Source organism: Pipistrellus kuhlii, unplaced genomic scaffold (genome assembly GCF_014108245.1).
Source record: "Pipistrellus kuhlii isolate mPipKuh1 unplaced genomic scaffold, mPipKuh1.p scaffold_m20_p_22, whole genome shotgun sequence".
NCBI classification, from domain to species: Eukaryota; Metazoa; Chordata; class Mammalia; order Chiroptera; family Vespertilionidae; genus Pipistrellus; species Pipistrellus kuhlii.
This window is the reverse complement of record NW_023425521.1, coordinates 11,774,112-11,792,058: the sequence shown is the minus strand read 5'-3', so window position 1 is coordinate 11,792,058 and position 17,947 is coordinate 11,774,112. Positions and strand designations below refer to the sequence as shown.

The 17,947-nt window shown below is 40.1% G+C and overlaps 2 protein-coding genes and 1 non-coding gene across 3 annotated transcripts in view; all 3 read right to left on the bottom strand.

The window, feature by feature from the left end:
* Positions 1-4,282, bottom strand: part of APPBP2 (amyloid beta precursor protein binding protein 2) — a 50,236-nt gene extending 45,954 nt beyond the window's left edge. The window contains exon 1 of the mRNA XM_036450750.2: positions 3,838-4,282. Coding sequence (XP_036306643.1) covers positions 3,838-3,975 — 138 coding nt within the window. The 5' untranslated portion in view covers positions 3,976-4,282. The remainder of the gene's footprint in view (positions 1-3,837) is intronic.
* Positions 1,404-1,733, bottom strand: LOC118726274 (60S ribosomal protein L38-like). The gene has a single exon (XM_036450751.2). The coding sequence runs from the start codon at positions 1,648-1,650 to the stop codon at positions 1,453-1,455; it is 198 nt and encodes a 65-aa protein (XP_036306644.1). The 5' UTR covers positions 1,651-1,733; the 3' UTR covers positions 1,404-1,452.
* Positions 4,283-11,176: 6,894 nt separating the features above from the next.
* LOC118726680 lies at positions 11,177-11,317 on the bottom strand. The gene has a single exon (XR_004990361.1). It is a non-coding gene; the product is annotated as a U4 spliceosomal RNA (small nuclear RNA).
* Between the last annotated feature and the right edge of the window lie 6,630 nt (positions 11,318-17,947).

The window sequence follows — 17,947 nt, the reverse complement described above, 5'->3', positions numbered from 1 at the left end:
TACTTGCCCAGCTCTGTGTGGTCTCTGTGTGCTTGCCCGGCTCTAAAATGGTTCTAAATGCTGCTGTTTACTTTACAGGGTTGATTACATGTGTTTATGACTGTGATGTTGGGTTTTAATGCACATAAAATATTTTAGGACACTATTTGTTTCAGAATCTTTTTTTCTTCATTTCCCTTCTCTAAAAACTGGTGCGTCTTATGGTCCGAAAAATACGGTAATTGACTGTCTTATAATGCACGTCTTTGCTAAGTATTGTGCATCTTCAAAATTTCCTTGACTCATTAATTCTCATGTAATTCCTCCAGATGACGTTTATATTTAATCAGTTTTCTATATCCAATAAAATCCTGAGTCTGATTCAAATTGTGATAAATTCATACCTTAAACTGAGGAGTTGACATATTATAACCTTTCCATCAAAATATATGGTGTGACTCAGTGGTTGAGCATCAACCAGTGAACCAGGAGGTCACAGTTCAATTCCTGGCCAGATAACATGCCCAGGCAGTGAGTTCTATCCCCAACAGGAGGCAGGTATGAGGCAGCGAACAATGATTCTCTCTCATCATTGATGTTTCTATCTCTCTCTCCCTCTCCCTGCTGCTCTGAAATCAGTAAAAATATATTTCAAAATTTTTTTTTTAGCCCTAACCGATTTGGCTCAGTGGATAGAGCGTTGGCCTGAGGATTCAAGGATCCCAGGATCGATTCTAGTCAAGGACATGTACGGTACTTAGTTGTGGGCACATACCCAGTAGGGAATGTGCAGGAAGTAGCTAATCGATGTCTCCCTCTCTCTCTTTTATTTATTTATTTATTTATTTATTTTATTTTTTCCAAAATATATTTTATTGATTTTGTACAGAGAGGAAGGGAGAGAGACAGAGAGCTAGAAACATCGATGAGAGAGAGTCATCGATCAGCTGCCTCCTGCACATCCCCCACCGGGGATATGCCCGCAACCAAGGTACATGCCCTTGACCGGAATCGAACCCGGGACCCTCCAGTCCCCAAGCCGACGCCCCATCCACAGAGCCAAACCGGTCTCGGCTCTCTTTTTTTTAATTTTTTTTATTTTTTTTAATTGATTTTTTACAGAGAGGAAGGGAGAGGGATAGAGAGCTAGAAATATTGATGAGAGAGAAACATCGACCAGCTGCCTCTGCACACACCCGTGGATGTGCCCACAACCAATGTACATGCCCCTTAACCAGAATCAAACCTGGGACCGTTCAGTCCACAGACCGATGCTCTATCCACTGAGCCAAACTGGTTTCAGCTAATCGATGTTTCTCATAGATATTTCTAACTCTCTCTCTCCCTTCCTCTCTGTAAAAAATCAATAAAATATATTTAAACATATATTTAATATATATATTTTTTTATTTTTTTTTAAAGAGTTTTTAACGTTTTAATACAGGTCAGCATGTCAGGCTCATTTCAGCTCCTTCACGGCCAAACCCGGGGCAGGGATTGCTTCAGCTTCTCGGCCTTCTCCTTGTCCGTGATGACCAAGGTGTACGGGTACCTGCTGCATCGGACTTTGAACTTCACATTATCCTTATTCTTCTTGATCTTGACAGATTTGGCGTCCTTCCGCCAGGCTGTGAGCAGGAAGACCTTGATCTCCTCAATCTTGCGAGGCATGGCTGCGAGGCGCGGAGCGTGCGGCCGGCGCCTCGGATTAGCCCCACTATTCCCCGTGTACCGCCAAAGAGGCACTTACAACAAGCCTATTTAATATATATTTTTAAAAAATACATGATATGGCTGGCTATTTATGTTCTTTTGTGTCCCTCCCTTATAAAGTTTTCATTTTCAACTTATCTTAAAAGCTCTTTATATGAGATTAACTCTTTTTTGGGGGATGTTATTTTTTAATTTCTTTATTGATTATGGTATCACATAATTGTCCTCATCCCCCCATCCCCATCCCAAACCCCTCCCCACGTTTGCCCCCACCCCTTGTGGTCCATGACCACTGGTTAGGCTTATATGCATGCCCACAAGTCCTTTGGTTGATCTCTCGCCTTTGCCCCCCAAGATTAACTCTTTAGCTGTCAAATATGTTGCAAGAATTCTTTTCAATTTGTTACCAGCCAATTTTAGGATTACCAGAATATTAGTTGAGACTATCTAGCTATACAACAGAAATATACCCAGAAAGAGATAATACTAAATCAGACATGAATTCGTATCACTTTGATATATTGACTATTGTGTATATCTAAGGGAATAGTGTGTATTTAAGATTCATAACTCCCAGGGAAGGATGAGTTAAGAGTTGTCTTTCTCACCTGGGAGAGAAACATGAAGGATGATAGAGAATCATTGATCCCCTGTGTGTACTAACTTGGTTCATTTTATTCAATCATATGCAATCTTTTACACTTTTAGAGAAAAATCATTGGAAATTTTATCAAAGTACATTTAGTAATTGATGCCCTCAAAATACAATAGTCAATATATCAAAGTGATTTGAAATAATACTATAAATGAGCAAAATGCATCTTCTCCAAATATTTAGGGGGAAAAACATTTTAACTTTTAGAATTGGTGGAAAGCAGTTGGCTTTAGTAGAATGCAGCAAGCTGGCTGCTTTCTGAAAAATTATTTTGGGGGGGAGAAAGCAGGCAAACTTCCCAAAAAAACAACTGCCATGAAACACCAAGCATATACAAGAATATACACATCTGTTAAATATCAGTTTACACTGTCCCAGCCAACTTACAAAGCAAGAGGAAATATTTAAGGTCTAAGAAATAAATCATAGTCTACTTTAGGTCAAATTTTGTATGGGTGACTACTGGAAGAATAGGAGTTTTCCACGCCAATTCAAGGCAAGGACCGAATAATAAATCCACTGTTCACATTCAAATGTGGGGAGGAGAGGAAAAGGGAGGCTCCAAGTCCATAAAGTTCTCCTCCCTCTAAAAACACTGCAAAAACTGTCCACGTCTACAGACTCTTACCCTTGAAACTCCTTGGAGAGCGACTTGGAGACTTTTTGTTGCGATTTTTTTGAGGGGGAGCCATTTAGGAATGCTGCAAGATTGCAACTTCCAAATACATGAACATTATCTAAATTCTAAAGCGTTTTGTTTTAGGAAAGATCCCTCCCCCCTTTTCCTTTCAAATGGTTTATCAACACTCCCAATTACTAAAATCCCCAACTTAACTCCAAGAATAAACGAAAACCAAAGCTTAAAAAAAAAAAAAAAAAAAAAAAAAAACAAAACTAGGTAAGGCACACACGACTGTTTCCAATAATTCCTCAATTCCCTCTCAATTAGGATGAAAAAATACTAAATATTTTAGTATTTAGAAACCAAGGAACACGAAGCAAAAAAAAATAAAATAATAATAATATTTGGGAAGGAGGGAGAGAGGGGAAAGTGGGAAAGGGGCCGAGGAGGAGGGGGGATGTGTAGGGAAGGAGGGTAGTGGTGTGTGTGTGTGTCGGGGAGCACAGATGATGCTGACAATTGGGAGGAGAGTGCAGAAAATATCTCGAAGACACAAGCTGGAAGGGAAGGAGAGGGCCGCAGTAGAGGAAGACCAGGCGAAGGCCTACCCAGGGGGGCGCCGTAGAGGAGGGAACACCAGGCCGAGGACTCCTTTGGGAGAGATACCAATCAAGGCCCCAAAGCTTGAAAGGCAGAGACTATGGAGATAGGGTGTTTCTATCCTGGCAACCCCGAGCCCGCACCAGACGTCTCGGGAGGCCATCCTGCTCCGAGGGGTGCGGGGTGACCGCGGGGTTCGCAGACGTGGAAGGGGGTGCGGCCCCGCGGGCTGCGGCAGGGGAGCGGGGAGCAGGCCCGCGGCCCGTACCTTGTAGTAAACATCGAACTGGATGTTCTCGGGCAAGGAGCGGATGTCCCGGCGGGAGCGGATGTAGTTGTCCACGACGGCGGAGATGGCGGTGTTGTAAAGAGTCTCTGGGATCCACTCTAGCTCCACGGCCGCCATCTTCCTTCCCTCCTCCTCCGCCGCCACCGCCTCCTCCTCCTCCTCCCAAAGGCCCCCGCCTCCCTCCGTAGCGAACCCCGCGGCGGCCCCGGACGATTCCGAGGGGCGGCGGCAGCCACGCGGGTCCCCGGCAGAAGGGCACGGCCGCCTGGCTGCGCTGGGGGCGAGCTGGCGGGCGGCGGCGGCAGGCGGAGGGCCCGGGGGAGCGCGGGGCAGGGACCTGGGGACGACGACGGGCCCAGGCCTCACATTCCGGGTTTGAGAGAAACCCGGGTTCTGTCCCAGCGCGGATGCCTGCAGGGGCGGGGCTGCGTGCGCGCCGTCATGACGTCAGCGCGCCGGCGCGCCAGAGGGAAGGAATGCGGCAGGCGGAGAACTTGAGAAGAGCAGAGCCCGGGGCCTTGGCGCGGAGGATGTCCCCTCCCAGGGCCCCAGTCGGGTGGGCGCCTTGCCCTTTTTGCTCTGAGATGAGTTATTCCAGCTTTTTTTTTTTTACCCACACGTTCCTAGTCAGGCGGACGCCTCAATCTCAGCAAAACCCGCCTTAGGCCCTGAGCCTTTCGTGGTAACCTCAGGTTGAAGCTTGGATCCTCATCTCACAAAAATGCACACTATGAGCACGTTGGAAAAGTATGCATTCAGAGAATTCACATGACTCTGGAAACCTTTCCTTAGACTCTGGGCCCTAAGCCAAGGTAAGAACCTTTGGTCCAGGAACGAGGAGTCATGATGGAAGGGAGATTTGAATTTCATTGTGGAACCATTTGCATTGTTTGAAAAATTCCCCCCCCCCCCATTTTAAAATATATTTTTTGTTGATAGCATTACAGATAGCTCCCATTTCTTCCATCTTTGCCCCCCCTTCTCTCAACCGCTTCCCACCTTCACCCCCCAGGTCTTCACTACCCTACGGCCCATATCCATGGCCATGGACTATGCATATAAGTGTTGTGGCCGGCAAGACCCGGTCAAGGCAGGACTCCAGATGGCCAGCAAGGCCCTATTGAGGCAGGACTCCAGGCCAGGGAAGGAACGAGCAACCAGACACACAACAAAGAATGTAGCATAACTTTTGTAACATAGTTCTGTTGCAATGCTCAACCCCCAGGCAGGCACGTCCTGTTACCAGTAGCCTCAAGGCAGGACAAACAGACCAAGCCAGGTCAAACAGAGACTGCTTAAGCTGAAAATAAACCCCTACCCCAGGTGTTGTATAAACTTTAAATGTTACTGTACTAGTGGAATTTTTCTATAACTTATAACTGACCTTTCTTTGTTAAAACTTTAGCCAACCATAATCTGCCAGGCATCCCTAAGACGGGGATAAAAGCAGCATGCTTAGAGTGGGTCAGGGCTCTCGTTGCTCGCTGCTGTGTCAGTTGAGACGGGAGCCGGGACTCGAGTTCATAATAAAGGCTTCCTAAATTCCAATTTGGCTGACTGGTGGTGGTCATTCGCAGGTCGCCCATAACAAGTATTTGAGTTCTTTGGTTTATCTCTTGTCCCACCAACCCCACATCGAGGTATGTCCGTCTGTTCCATGCCTCCCTGCTTCGTGACTTTTTAAAAAAAACATATTTTTTTTTCCAAACAAATTTTAACGACAACAAAAAGAACTTGCTTTAGAAGATTTGGGTAGGAAGGTTAGCCTGATTATGGAATTAAATAATAGTGCCATGGCCAACTAGCTCAGTTTGTGAGAGCATCCTCCCCATAGGCCAAGGTTGTGGATTCCATCCCCGTCAGGGCACTTACAAGAATCAACCAATCAACTCATAAATAAGTGGAACAATAAATCTATGTCTCTCTCTCCCTCCCTCGCCTTTCCTTCTTTCTCTCTCTCAAATCAATCTTAAAAAATACAAATGCCCAGTTACATCTTCATTTCAGATAAAAAATATAGGTATGTTCATGCGGAATTTTATCCACCCATTCTGAATCACTATAGGCTTGAACCCTCAAGAACTGGTTGAACAGAGAAACCAGTAGAAACTAGGCCATTTTTATTGTGGACCACCTTCAAATGAGGAAGAAATGTTCTTCCTTGTACCCTAGGGAATTAATGAATCACAGCAGAGCTTGAATATGAACTCAATAATTATGTAAATACTGGCTTTCATATTTTGGATGATAGTATAGCATCTGAGTTTTTAGTGGTCAGAGCCAGATCATAAAGAGGCTTAAATGTAATGCTAATAGCCTTGGACTTTATCTTGGAGATGATAGGGAATCCTTATAGGATTGTAAGAGAAGTAGAAGGGTCAGAGTCTATCGGAAGAAAAACAGCAGTTGTCCATTACCTGCAGAGCCAGAAGGAGCTCTAGAATTTTGCATTGCCAGCTACAGAAGGCTATAGGGAAGAGGCCTGCTAAACTGCCATGGCCGCCTATACATTTTAGCAGATAGAGGTCCTTTGTATCACAAAGTTATTCTTATAGTCCACCAGATCCCCTTTAAGCCTTGACTACTGGTAGCCTCAAATTTAGCAGGAGGCCTTGCACCATAAGAGCTATATAAGGCATGAACTGGGACCAGAAAGAATTCTGAGAATCCTAAGAGGTGATACACATTACGACCATTTTTAAATTGCATTTTCTCCCATCGCCAAGGTGTACCTCCCTCTCAAATCTTTTTGGATTGTGTCTGCTTCAACAAATAGAATATAGCAGATGTGATGCTAGGCCAGAAAAGGACCTATAGAGTCCACGTGTTCTCTGGAATACTCACTGTTGGATTCCTGAGCCACCATATAAAAATTACCCTGAGACCATCATGCTCTCAGAAAGGCCAAGCCACATGAAGAGAATATACATAAGCACTCCGGTCAACAGTCCCAGCTCAGGTACCAGTTGTTTCAGTGAAGAGACCTCCAATGACTTCAACTCCAAGATGTTGGCAGATGAGGGCCCAAGTATATCATAGAGCTGAGACAAGCATCCATGCTCTGCTCTGTCTGAATTTCTGACCCCCAAGACCATAATAAAATGGTAGTTCATTTATTAAGGTTAGGGTGGTTTGTTATGCCATAATAGATCACCAGAAAACCCCATTCCAATCCCCTAAAGTTTGCAGGAACCCATCATTTTTTAATCCATTTTGAACCTATTTCCTCCTTGAGCTATATAATACTAAGTATATGAATCTGTTCATGAAAATTATACAATTTATAACCTGTAGTGGACAATTTTCTTAACTTTCTGCTACACTATTTTATGAGTGAACTGCCTAACATAGAATATCAAAATGGAGCCGGGACCGGTTTGGCTCAATGGATAGAGCGTCAGCTTGGGGACTGAAGGGTCCAGGGTTAGATTCCAGTCAAGGGCATGTACCTTGGTTGCGGGCATATCCCCAGTGGGGGATGTGCAAGAGGCAGCTGATTGATGACTCTCCCTCATCGATGTTTCTAGCTCTCTATCTCTCTCCCTTCTCCGTACAAAATCAATAAAATATATTAAAACAAAAAGAATATCAAAATGGAGACAATGATTTTTTGTCCTAAATGTGAAGAGTCTTTTTCAGATCCCTCCAAGTAAAAATCCACATATTCAACACCCAACCACAGACCAACCATCAATCACATGGTCCTATAACACGTCCTTAAAGCATGCCTATCCCACCACATACCTTAGAGTAGGTGTGTCGAACTCAATCAGAGAAGGGGCCAAAATCTAAAATCCAGCCTAAATCGCGGGGCCGAATGGTTTACTGAACAGTCATAAACTGTCATTGTGATGGAAACGCAGCGGAGTGCAGTGATGACAGCACGGTGCGGGCCACATTGCAAGGCCTGGCGGGACGGATTTGGCCCGTGGCCTTGTGTTTGACACATGTGCCTTAGAGGCAAAATGATTGTTCTGTAACTTTAAGCCGCAAAAGAACAGAGCAGGGCTTTGCCAACAAGTTCTTGTCACTTGGGGAAACAATGCAGATAGAAAATCTGCCCCAAGTCTCATCTCTTATGCCATTATCGGTATTTGCAGAAAACTTAAAAAGTTTCCTGAATATGTTCATAGTTACTGTCCATCTTGTCTTGGCCTCTTTAAACCCACCCTGTTTGCTGTAGTGGCATTCTGTCTCCAAATTTAATCCAGACTGCTATCTACCTAGTGGTATGCTCCCCCTCTTTTTGATCTCTACTGTTTTCATTAATATACATAACATCCCCATGAGGCCTGAAGAAGCAATGATTAATATACCTTTTCATTTGCCAGTCTTTGTGCAAATGCCAACTTAATTTGTAGATGTTTCTTCACAAGTTCAAATAGACATGAATAAGGATGTCTATCTTACCACATATACATCTTGTTTATGTATTAAGATAATAGTTTTAAAATATGAATAGTAACCCTTCCCCCCATCGAGGCAGCAGATAGAATAGTTCTCCATTTGTTTTACATTGGAGAACACAGAAGAAGGAAACAAGGAGCCTTTTCTTTGCTTTTGCTTTTCAGAAGTCTAGGCCCTGAAGAGAAATAGAAAGAACACTCATGCAAAGATAATACAGTAGATTTGATAAATAGAGCTTCCCCATCCCTTACACCAGCCAGTGTCCCTGGAAAAGAGGAAGAAGGAGGGAAGCACAAAGTAGAAAGTATAGGAATGTGATTATAGAGGAAGTATCTTACACCCTGCTTCTCACTACCACTATCCCTCACCCCCATGCCTCTGCATGGGTCCTAGAGTAGGAATGAAAAAGAAAAAAAAAGATTTGGGGGCATCTGAGTGCAGAGGGTTTACTTTCATAAGTAGAGCCCAGAAAGGCAGTAAGAATGAACCGTGGGAACAGCTGCCTGATAGGCCCAGGCAGATGGGTTTTCGATAACATCACAGGCCCCCCAGCATGATATGGGGATAATAGAGTGACTGTCTTTAATTACCTGGGGGGCAATCAGCATCTATGGAGGTCTTTGAGTTGCTCAGAACAACAGGATCATTTCTGTGTGCCTAAGAGCCTTAGTCAACATCCCAGAGATGGCTACTGACAGCCTGTCACAGGGGCTAACAGTTCCAATGTATCAGAGAGTACCTTTAAGGGCGGAGACAAAAATCTGTCTCAAGAACATCTTGAGATTCAAAAGGAGAAAAGCACAGCAATGATGGACATGGACCAATTTTGGTCTGTGGACGTGATTCAAGATTCAAATTCCAGAAATAGAGAGTCTGATTGGTGAGGTTGGACCAGGGAGGACAAGGCAATATAATTGACTATTCACCAAGATTACATACAATAGGAAAGGGGTTGTTACCTAAGAGGGGGAAAAAAAAATCAAGTGGTGTTACCAAAAGATGAGGTCAGGCAAGCAAAAACTACAAATATCTCCCAAAACTGAAGTCACCAAGTGTATTTACTGGGTCAAAGACACAATACTTTAAAAAAAAAAATCAACTTTACTAAGTCATAACTTATACACAATAAAAGTGATACCTGTTAAGTATACAGGTTGATAACTTTTGACAAATATACACATTTATATAATTTACCATCCCAATCAAGGTATACCATTTCCCCAGAAGTTTCATGGTGTCCCTTTGTAGTCAATCTCCACAGCTGCCCCATCTCAGGCAACTGATGTAATTTCTAGTATTATTACTATTTTCTGTTTTAGTATTTTCTATAAATGGAATAATCTAATATTTTTAATATTTCATTTTATTTTTTACTAGCTTCTTAGTTATTAAAGAATAACTAAGGCTAATAATATCAATTTTTAACTTATCAAAGTCTATTTGGAGTCAATACTGTATCTCTTCCCACTTCTCACTTTTTATTTAATCCTTATCCTTACTTATCTGACACTTCCTGCTTCACAATGAAATAACTTTCTAGCAAATACAAATTTACAAATAAATTTCAGAGAGGAAGGGAGAGGGAGAGAGTTCAGAACACTGGTTATAAAGATGCTCAAGGAACTTACTGAGAATTCAACAAAGAGCTAAAAAGCATCAAAAGACATAAAAACCATAAAAAAAGAACCCAGTCAGAAATGAAGACTACAGCCAAAACCGGTTTGGCTCAGTGGATAGAACGTCAGCCTGCAGACTGAAAGGTCCCAGGTTCGATTCCCGTCAAGGGCATGTACCTTGGTTGCGGGCACATCCCCGGTGGGGGGTATGCAAGAGGCAGCTGATTCTATGATTCTCTCTCATTGATGCTTCTAACTCTCTATTCCTCTCTCTTCCCCTCTGTGAAAAATCAATAATATATATATATATATATATATATATATATATATATATATATATATATATTTTTTTTTTTTTTAAAGAATACCGACCCTTTATCAAGTGATGCAAAAATATTTTTCTGATTTGTCCTTTGGAATTCGTATTTATGGTGATTTTTAGCCTTATGAGTAAGTAGCTTAAATTTTTACGTGTTTGGTTCATGTTTTTTTTTGTGTTTTTTTTGGTTCATGTTTTTAATGTTTTAATGTATCTCATCAGACTTGCAGTCCTGTAGGAAAATTTTTCAGAATTTCTTCTGTGCTGATTATTTTGTATCATTTTTTTCCTGGAACACAGTGTACCCTTTGGGTGTTCCAGGGGAGGAGATGAAGGTAATGTCAGACTAGTCCTGCCCACACATCCTGGGCCAGGCTCCCAGACACTGGCCTAAAGCAACTAAGACAAGTAGTCTAGCTCCTCAAGGTCTCTATGAATGCCTCTTTCATACTGGGTCAAAGCAGAGCATTCACATTTTATCCAACAGCCACATTATATACTACATGAGATGGGTCAAAGCAGAACATTCACGTTTTATCCATCAGCCACATTATATACCACATGAGAACTCACACCTTATTTCCTGGTCAATTAAATTTTCAAATCTCGTTTATTGGATGACACCACCCAAATAATACTATGCCAGCTATTTAAAAAAAAATCGTAACATTTAAAATTTAACAGAATGGTCCCTTTCCCTTATATTTTGAAAGAAATTGATATTTCCAAATTAGATCTCCCCCTTCTTACTCCCAAAGAATTAAAATCTCCAAATTTCCCCTTTCCCAATTCTTACTGAGGGCTCTAGCTGGAGAGGACTCATTCAGATGCCAGCTTATTGTCAGGGTTCTTTCTTTGACAATTGCAGCTCTATTCATCTTCCACTAGGCCCACTGTGGACTTTCCAACTCCTCCCACAATATTCCAAACCAATTCTGTACTTTTCCTGAAATTTTATTCTTATTTTTTTATTCAGTCTCCAGAGAGACTGTCAAAAATCGCCAGTGTCGACTATATATCAAGTTGTCATGATGGGGTATTGGGAAAAATTTTCAGTTAGCAATAATTGCACATTGAATAAACCTCATTGGCTATGATACTATCACTGTACAAGATTTTTTTCCTCTGAGTTTTGGACATACAAAAATGTTTCACTATTAGTACCTAGTCCACAAAACTTCATTTCCTAAAAAATAGGTTATCTATTGTAAATCCATAGGTTAGGTACCAACATAGCCAAATTTGAGCATTGTTGGGGCCAGTGAAGAGAGTTCAAGAAAGGGATTGTTTTGATTTGCTGTAAGTCATATTAGTCTATTCCATATACTCAGAGCACACCACCTGTGGAGTTAAAACTCATTTGGGAGGCCCTGGCTGGGTAGCTCAGTTGCTAGAGTGTTATCCCCATATGCCAAGATTGTGGATTCAATCCCCAGAGTACATATATTCAAGAATTAACCAATGAATGCATGAATAAGTGGAACAACAAATCAATGTTTCTCTCTCTCAAGTTAATAAATAAATTTTTTTTTAAACTCAATTGGTCAGGGCTGGTGTGGCTCCAGTGGTTGAACATTGGCCCATGAACTAAAAGGTCACAGTTCGATTCCCTGTGTGGGAGGCAGCCAATTGATGATTCTCATCATTGATATTTCTATCTATCTCTCCCTTTTCATTCCTCTCTCTGAAATCAATAAAAACATATTTAAAAAAAGAAAAGAAAATTGTGATAAGGTCCACAATAAGAAGTTGTGATACTAAGCTTCCCAGGGCCTGAGAGGAAAAATTTACCTTGTATATAAACTTCCACTTTGCAGACAGTAGCATCTGGATTACTTTTATCTCTCTCTCTCTTTTTTTTTTTTTTTTTTTTTTTTTTTTTTTTTACTTTTATCTCTTTGCAAAAAGAAAAAGAAAAACAAAATTTGTCATGGTTATTCCAGACAAGTTAGCTCCCCACAACCCCAGTTCATTATCCAACCTCTTTCATGGTGAGCAGTAGCAGCTCACGTCCCACTACAGAAACCAAAAAGGCAAATCTTTCCTGCCTCTTTCCCCTTCTCAGCAGCCAGAACACAAGGCCAACCAAACGCTTCTACTCAGAAATTTCAGTGAGTGATGAAAAGATGAAGTGATGGTCAATTCATTCACAAGAGGTGCTGCAGTGGCATTATCTTTGAGAGAGAGAGAGAGAGAGAGAGAGAGAGAGAGAGAGAGAGAGAGAGAGAGAGAGAGAGAGAAATTGATTTTGAGAGATTGACTGATTTGTTGTTCCACTTATTTATGCATTCATTGGTTACTTCTTGTGTGTGCCCTGGCAGGAGATGAACCCACAATCTGGTCATATTGGGACGATGCTCTGACCAACAGAGCAACCCAGCCAAGGCCTTTCACCAAGTTACTGTACTTTGGCTTTTTCAAGGGAGATCCAGCTACTTCTAAGATTACTACTTGACTCCTCCTTTGTTAAATCTTTTGGGGTCCCTGCCATCCTCCCTGAAATAGTAACAATTGATAGGCCACCTATTTTCCAATACTGTTACATATGAGTAAAGTTTTTCCCCATTTCTTTTCACTAAAAAAAGCACAGCCTTCCTTTCTGAATAGCCCCTCTCCTCCCTCATGTCCTGATAACCCCTAGTCTGCCCTCTGCCAATTTCTCATAAAATCTGCTGAATCGACATTGTGGATCTCTGAAATTCACACATATAAAGGCTTATCTACCCTGACCAGTTTGGCTCAGTGGATAGAGTGTCAGCCTGTAGACTGAAGGGTCCCAGGTTTGATTTTGTTCAAGGGCATGTACCTTGGTTGCGGGCACATCCCCAGTAGGGGGTGTGCAGGAGGCAGCTGATCGATGTTTCTCTCTCATCGATGTTTCTAACTCTCTCCCCCCACTCCCTCCATCTCTGTGAAAAATAAATAAAATATATATATATTTTTAAAAGGCTTACCTAATGATTACTCAGGATTCCTGTTCTTTAAGGGGAAAGTAGTGATGGTGTATTGAATTAAATTCCTTTGGATTTAACAATAGAAAATGCTATATGATAAAAAACAAAAGAGATATTAGAAGTTGAAGTAGCTTAAGAATCTTGGAAAAAATAGTCATCTTTTTGTCTCCATTTTGACCATTTTTAAGCATACAACTCAGTGGCACTAATTACAGTCACCATATTATGCAACCATCACCACTATTTATTTCCAAAACTTTTCATAATCCCAAACAGAAAATCTACACTCATTAAGCAATAGCTCCCCATTCTCTCACCCTCCCAACCACTGGTAACCTCTATTATACTTTCGGTTTCTATAAATGTGACTATTCTAGGTACCTCATATAAGTGGAATCATACACAATTATACAATATTTTCTTCTTTAGAGTCTGGCTTATTTAAATTAGCACGTTTTCAAGGTTCATGTATGTTATAACATGTATCAGAACTTCATTTCTTTTTAAAATATGTTTAAAAAAATTTTTAAGATAAAAGGGAGACAATGCTGAAGCAATATCCATTTAGGAAGTTCATCGGTTGCATAAAACCATGGGTGATGAGATCAGTCACTCCATTTTGAGTCCTTTTAAGTGGATGCTGTTCTTTACAGATGAAAAGGTAGATTTGGAATGGTAGCAAGGCCATCTTGCAAACATTGGGGCTATTTTAATTTATGATTGTAACACTACTTTGATTAAACTATTTAACTATAAAAACAAAAAGAAGGGAGAGAGGGAAAAAAAACAGAACAAAACATTGATGTGAGAAACATTGATTGGTTGCCTCCCATACACACCTCCACAACATACTGAACCCTCAATCTGGGCAGGTGTCCTAACCAGGAATCAAACCAACAACCTTTTTGTGTATGAGATGATACTCAATCAACTGAGCTACACCAACCAGGACAGAACTTAATTCCTTTTTGAACAATATGCTATTGCACACATAAAATGAATAAACAAATATATATATATATATATATATATATATATATATATATATATATATATATATAGTATATGTCACATTTGTTTATTCATTCATCTTTAGATGAATACTTGGGGTGCTTCAAGTTTGGGCTATAATGAATAATGCTGCTGTGTACAAATATCTGTTTAAGTCCCTGTTTTCAATTTTTGTGTGTATATACCCAGAAGTGTTCTTGCTGGATCATATGGTAATTGCATGTTTAATATTTTTGAGGAGCCACCATACTATTTTCCATAAATTCATTTTTAAGTAAATTCATTTTTCACTAACTCCTTATGTAATCTAAAAAATAGTTTTTAAATGTGATCATATTGGAAAATTTAGAATGGATAAAATCAACTCACCTTTTTTCCATTTTTGCAAAAAGAAATTTGGGATTTTGTTAGGAATCACACTGAATCAGTAGAATACTTTGAGTAGTGCTGACATCTTACATGGAATGACTTTCCATATATTTAGGTCTCTAATTTCATCCAGCAATGTTTTATAGTTTCAATATACAAGTCATGCATCTCCTTGGTTAAATTTATTCCCAAGTAGTTTATTCTTTCTGTTGCTATTGTAATTGAAATTCTTTTCTTTTTTAGCTTGTTTTTAATTAAGAGTGTATATATACAAGCAATTTTTTATTGAGGTATAATTTATATATAAAAGGTTAATATGTAAAGTGTTCCCTCTGGTGTTCAATTGCTCGCTTTGATGTGTGCTGACCACTAGGGAGTGGCATGAAATGAGGGAAGGCCCCAGCCAGCAGCCAGGGAAAGGAGGCCCTGGCCAGCAGCTGGAGAACCTCAATCTGCCCTGATTGCTGGCCAAGCCTAGGGACCTTACATGTGCATGAATTTCATGCACTGGGCCTCTAGTTGATAGATAACATATTAGTTTCAGGTATACAGCATAATGATTTGATATTTGTATACACTGATCCATGCAATAAATCCTTATACATAGTTATAATTTTTTTCTTATGATGAGGACTTTTAAGATTTATTATATTACTTTCAACAATAAAGGTAAATTTTAAAAAAGATTTAGTCTTGCCCAGCTAGTGAGCATCAACCTATGAACCAGGAGGTCACAGTTCGATTTCCAGACAGGGCACATTCTCTTGGTTGTGGGCTTGATTTTTGGTTGAGGGCGTGCAGGAGGCAGCCAATCAATGATTCTCATCGTTGATGTTTCTATATCTCTCTCCATCTCTAAAATAAATAAAAAAATATAGTTTAAAAAATATTTTCTCTCTTAGCAACTTTTAAATATGTAACACAGTATTAGTAACTAAAATCACATGCTGTATATACATCCCTATGACTTAATTGGAATTTTTTAAAAATTTCCTTTTTATATTGTTCATAGCTAGTGTCTAGAAATACAACTGATTTTTGCATGTTTATTTGTATTCTGCAATTCTACATATACCAGTAAGATCATCCCTTCTGCAAATAGAGAGAGTTTTACTTGTACCTCTCCAATTTTGGTACCTTTTATTTATTTTTCTTGTCTAATTGCTCTCCCTAGATTGGAAAGAATAGATACTAGAACAGTGCAGACACTTCACAGAACTCTTTAGGATGTCTTCATAAGGTATCTTCATTTTAAATTGTTGCTACATGTCTCCATTCAAGATTGCAATTCTTGGGGAATAGAATCTGTACATGCCATGACCACTGGTGGCCTCCTCTCTTTGGGTAAGATGTTAGGATTGGCTTATCATTGTCATATGCCTTTTCTCTGCCTAGGATGAGTCTGCTACCTGAAGAAAGTGATGGCAGAGATGCCAAGCAGATAAAAGCAACAAGTACTTCAGTACTGGAGGATCCCACAAACAAACCTCCCTTCTCGTCTGCCTAAGGTTGATTTGTGTATCCGTTTTCTTGCTGATTTGCTAGAGGTAAATTGGTATTTTTCTTCCATTCAGAGTAGGTGAGGATTTCTGTAAGGCAATAAGCAAATTCTCTGTTTTGGATCAAGGCATTAGAACTAATGTCCAAGAGAGAAGCAAGAGCTCAGATACTCCTAACCAAACAAAACCTGTCTGCTGGCCTCAGAAAAATCAGGATCAAGTCTATCCTAGCCTAAGACCTGGAACCCAGATGACACTGAAGTTTCACAGAAATCTCTTACATCCTCACAATATGTAATATCTTTGTTTTCTACTAACAAGTGCCCTCAAAGGGCCTGGTTTCTTCAGAGAGGGAATACCCTCTCTGAAACTGGATGTCAACTTTATAACTTTGCATCATTTCCCAATTAGGCAAGAGCAAATCTTGCAATATAATTTTCTACATTTTATTGTGAAATGCCCCCTGGTGGACAGAACTAGTATGGTTTCATTATAACGAGTTATATAAGAAATTCACTGAGGCTAAAAAATAGAGTGAGCCCAAACCTCCACTTGGTTCTACTCATCACACAAACCAGCTAAAATGGCAATTAATGACTCCAGAGTAATTTTTTTCTCTTTTTTCTGCTTCCGTCCAAATTTATCAGAATACAGGTTTTTTTTTTAATATAATTTTTTTTTAAATTGATTTTACACAGAGAGAAAGAGAGAGAGAGTTAGAAACATCGATGAGAGAGAATCATTGATCAGCTGCCTCTTGCACACCCCCTACTGGGGATGTGCCTGCAACCAAGATACATGCCCTTGACAGGAATCAAACCTGGGACCTCTCAGTCCGCAGGCCGATGCTCTATCCACTGAGCCAAACCAGATTCGGCCACAATACAGTTATTAAGAGGAAAATATTTGTTGTTCCAATTTATGTTATCATGCTGTGCAAGTTATTAGCAAGGTATTTAGCAAGTTATTTTAGGGAAAGTATGTGGAGTAAAAGTTTAGGTGCAAGGCAATGATGGAAAGTTAGTAATTAGCATGTCCACTCACCAACAGCATAAAATACTCATATCCAACAGGAAAATCACTAAATTTAAAATCCTGCAAATCATGTGAAAATTCAGCCGAGACCAGTTTGGCTCAATGGATAGAGCGTCAGCTTGGGGACTAAAGGGACCCGGGTTCGATTCCGGTCAAGGGCATGTACCTTAGTTGCGGGCATATCCCCAATAGGGGGTGTGCAAGAGGCAGCTGATCGATGACTCTCTCTCATCGATGTTTCTAACTCTCTATCTCTCTCCCTTCCTCTCTGTACAAAATCAATAAAATATATTTAAAAAAAGAAAATTCAGTGGGTGCCTTATTATTCACAAAAAGTATAATAACTGTTTCTCTACTTCATAAGAGTAGCAACGAAAATATCTGAAAATATTTTAAACAAAGGTAAGAAGCATTCCTTGACCTCAAAAATATTTTTTACCTTATATTTTTATTGATTTTAGAGAAGAGGGAGAGCAGGGGAGAGAGAGAAACATCAATGATTTTTAGTCCACAGACTGGCTGACACTCTATCTGATGAGCCAAACCAGCTAGGGCTACCTCAGATTTTTTAAACAAAGGTTAAGAAGCATTCCTTAAAAATTAATAAAATATGTAAAAATAAATAAATAAATAAATAAATAAATAATATTTTTAAAAATTAAAATAAAATAACCTGCACATAAAAAAAGAAGCATTCCTTGACTTCAGACATAGAACATTTATTGACAAAATCCTTGAAATCTTCTCTTGAGAAATGCCATAAACTGAAATCTAAGGTCTGGGTTTATACAGAAAAATTATGTACCTGAAACTTATGCAAGTACTTGAAACTCCATATTATCTGCAACTCCACCTTTACTGAGTCACATGCTAGCCCTT

What these genes read in the sequence shown, in the direction of transcription:
- LOC118726274 (XM_036450751.2), bottom strand. Translation starts at nt 1,650, where the DNA reads ATGCCTCGCAAGATTGAGGAGATCAAGGTCTTCCTGCTCACAGCCTGG.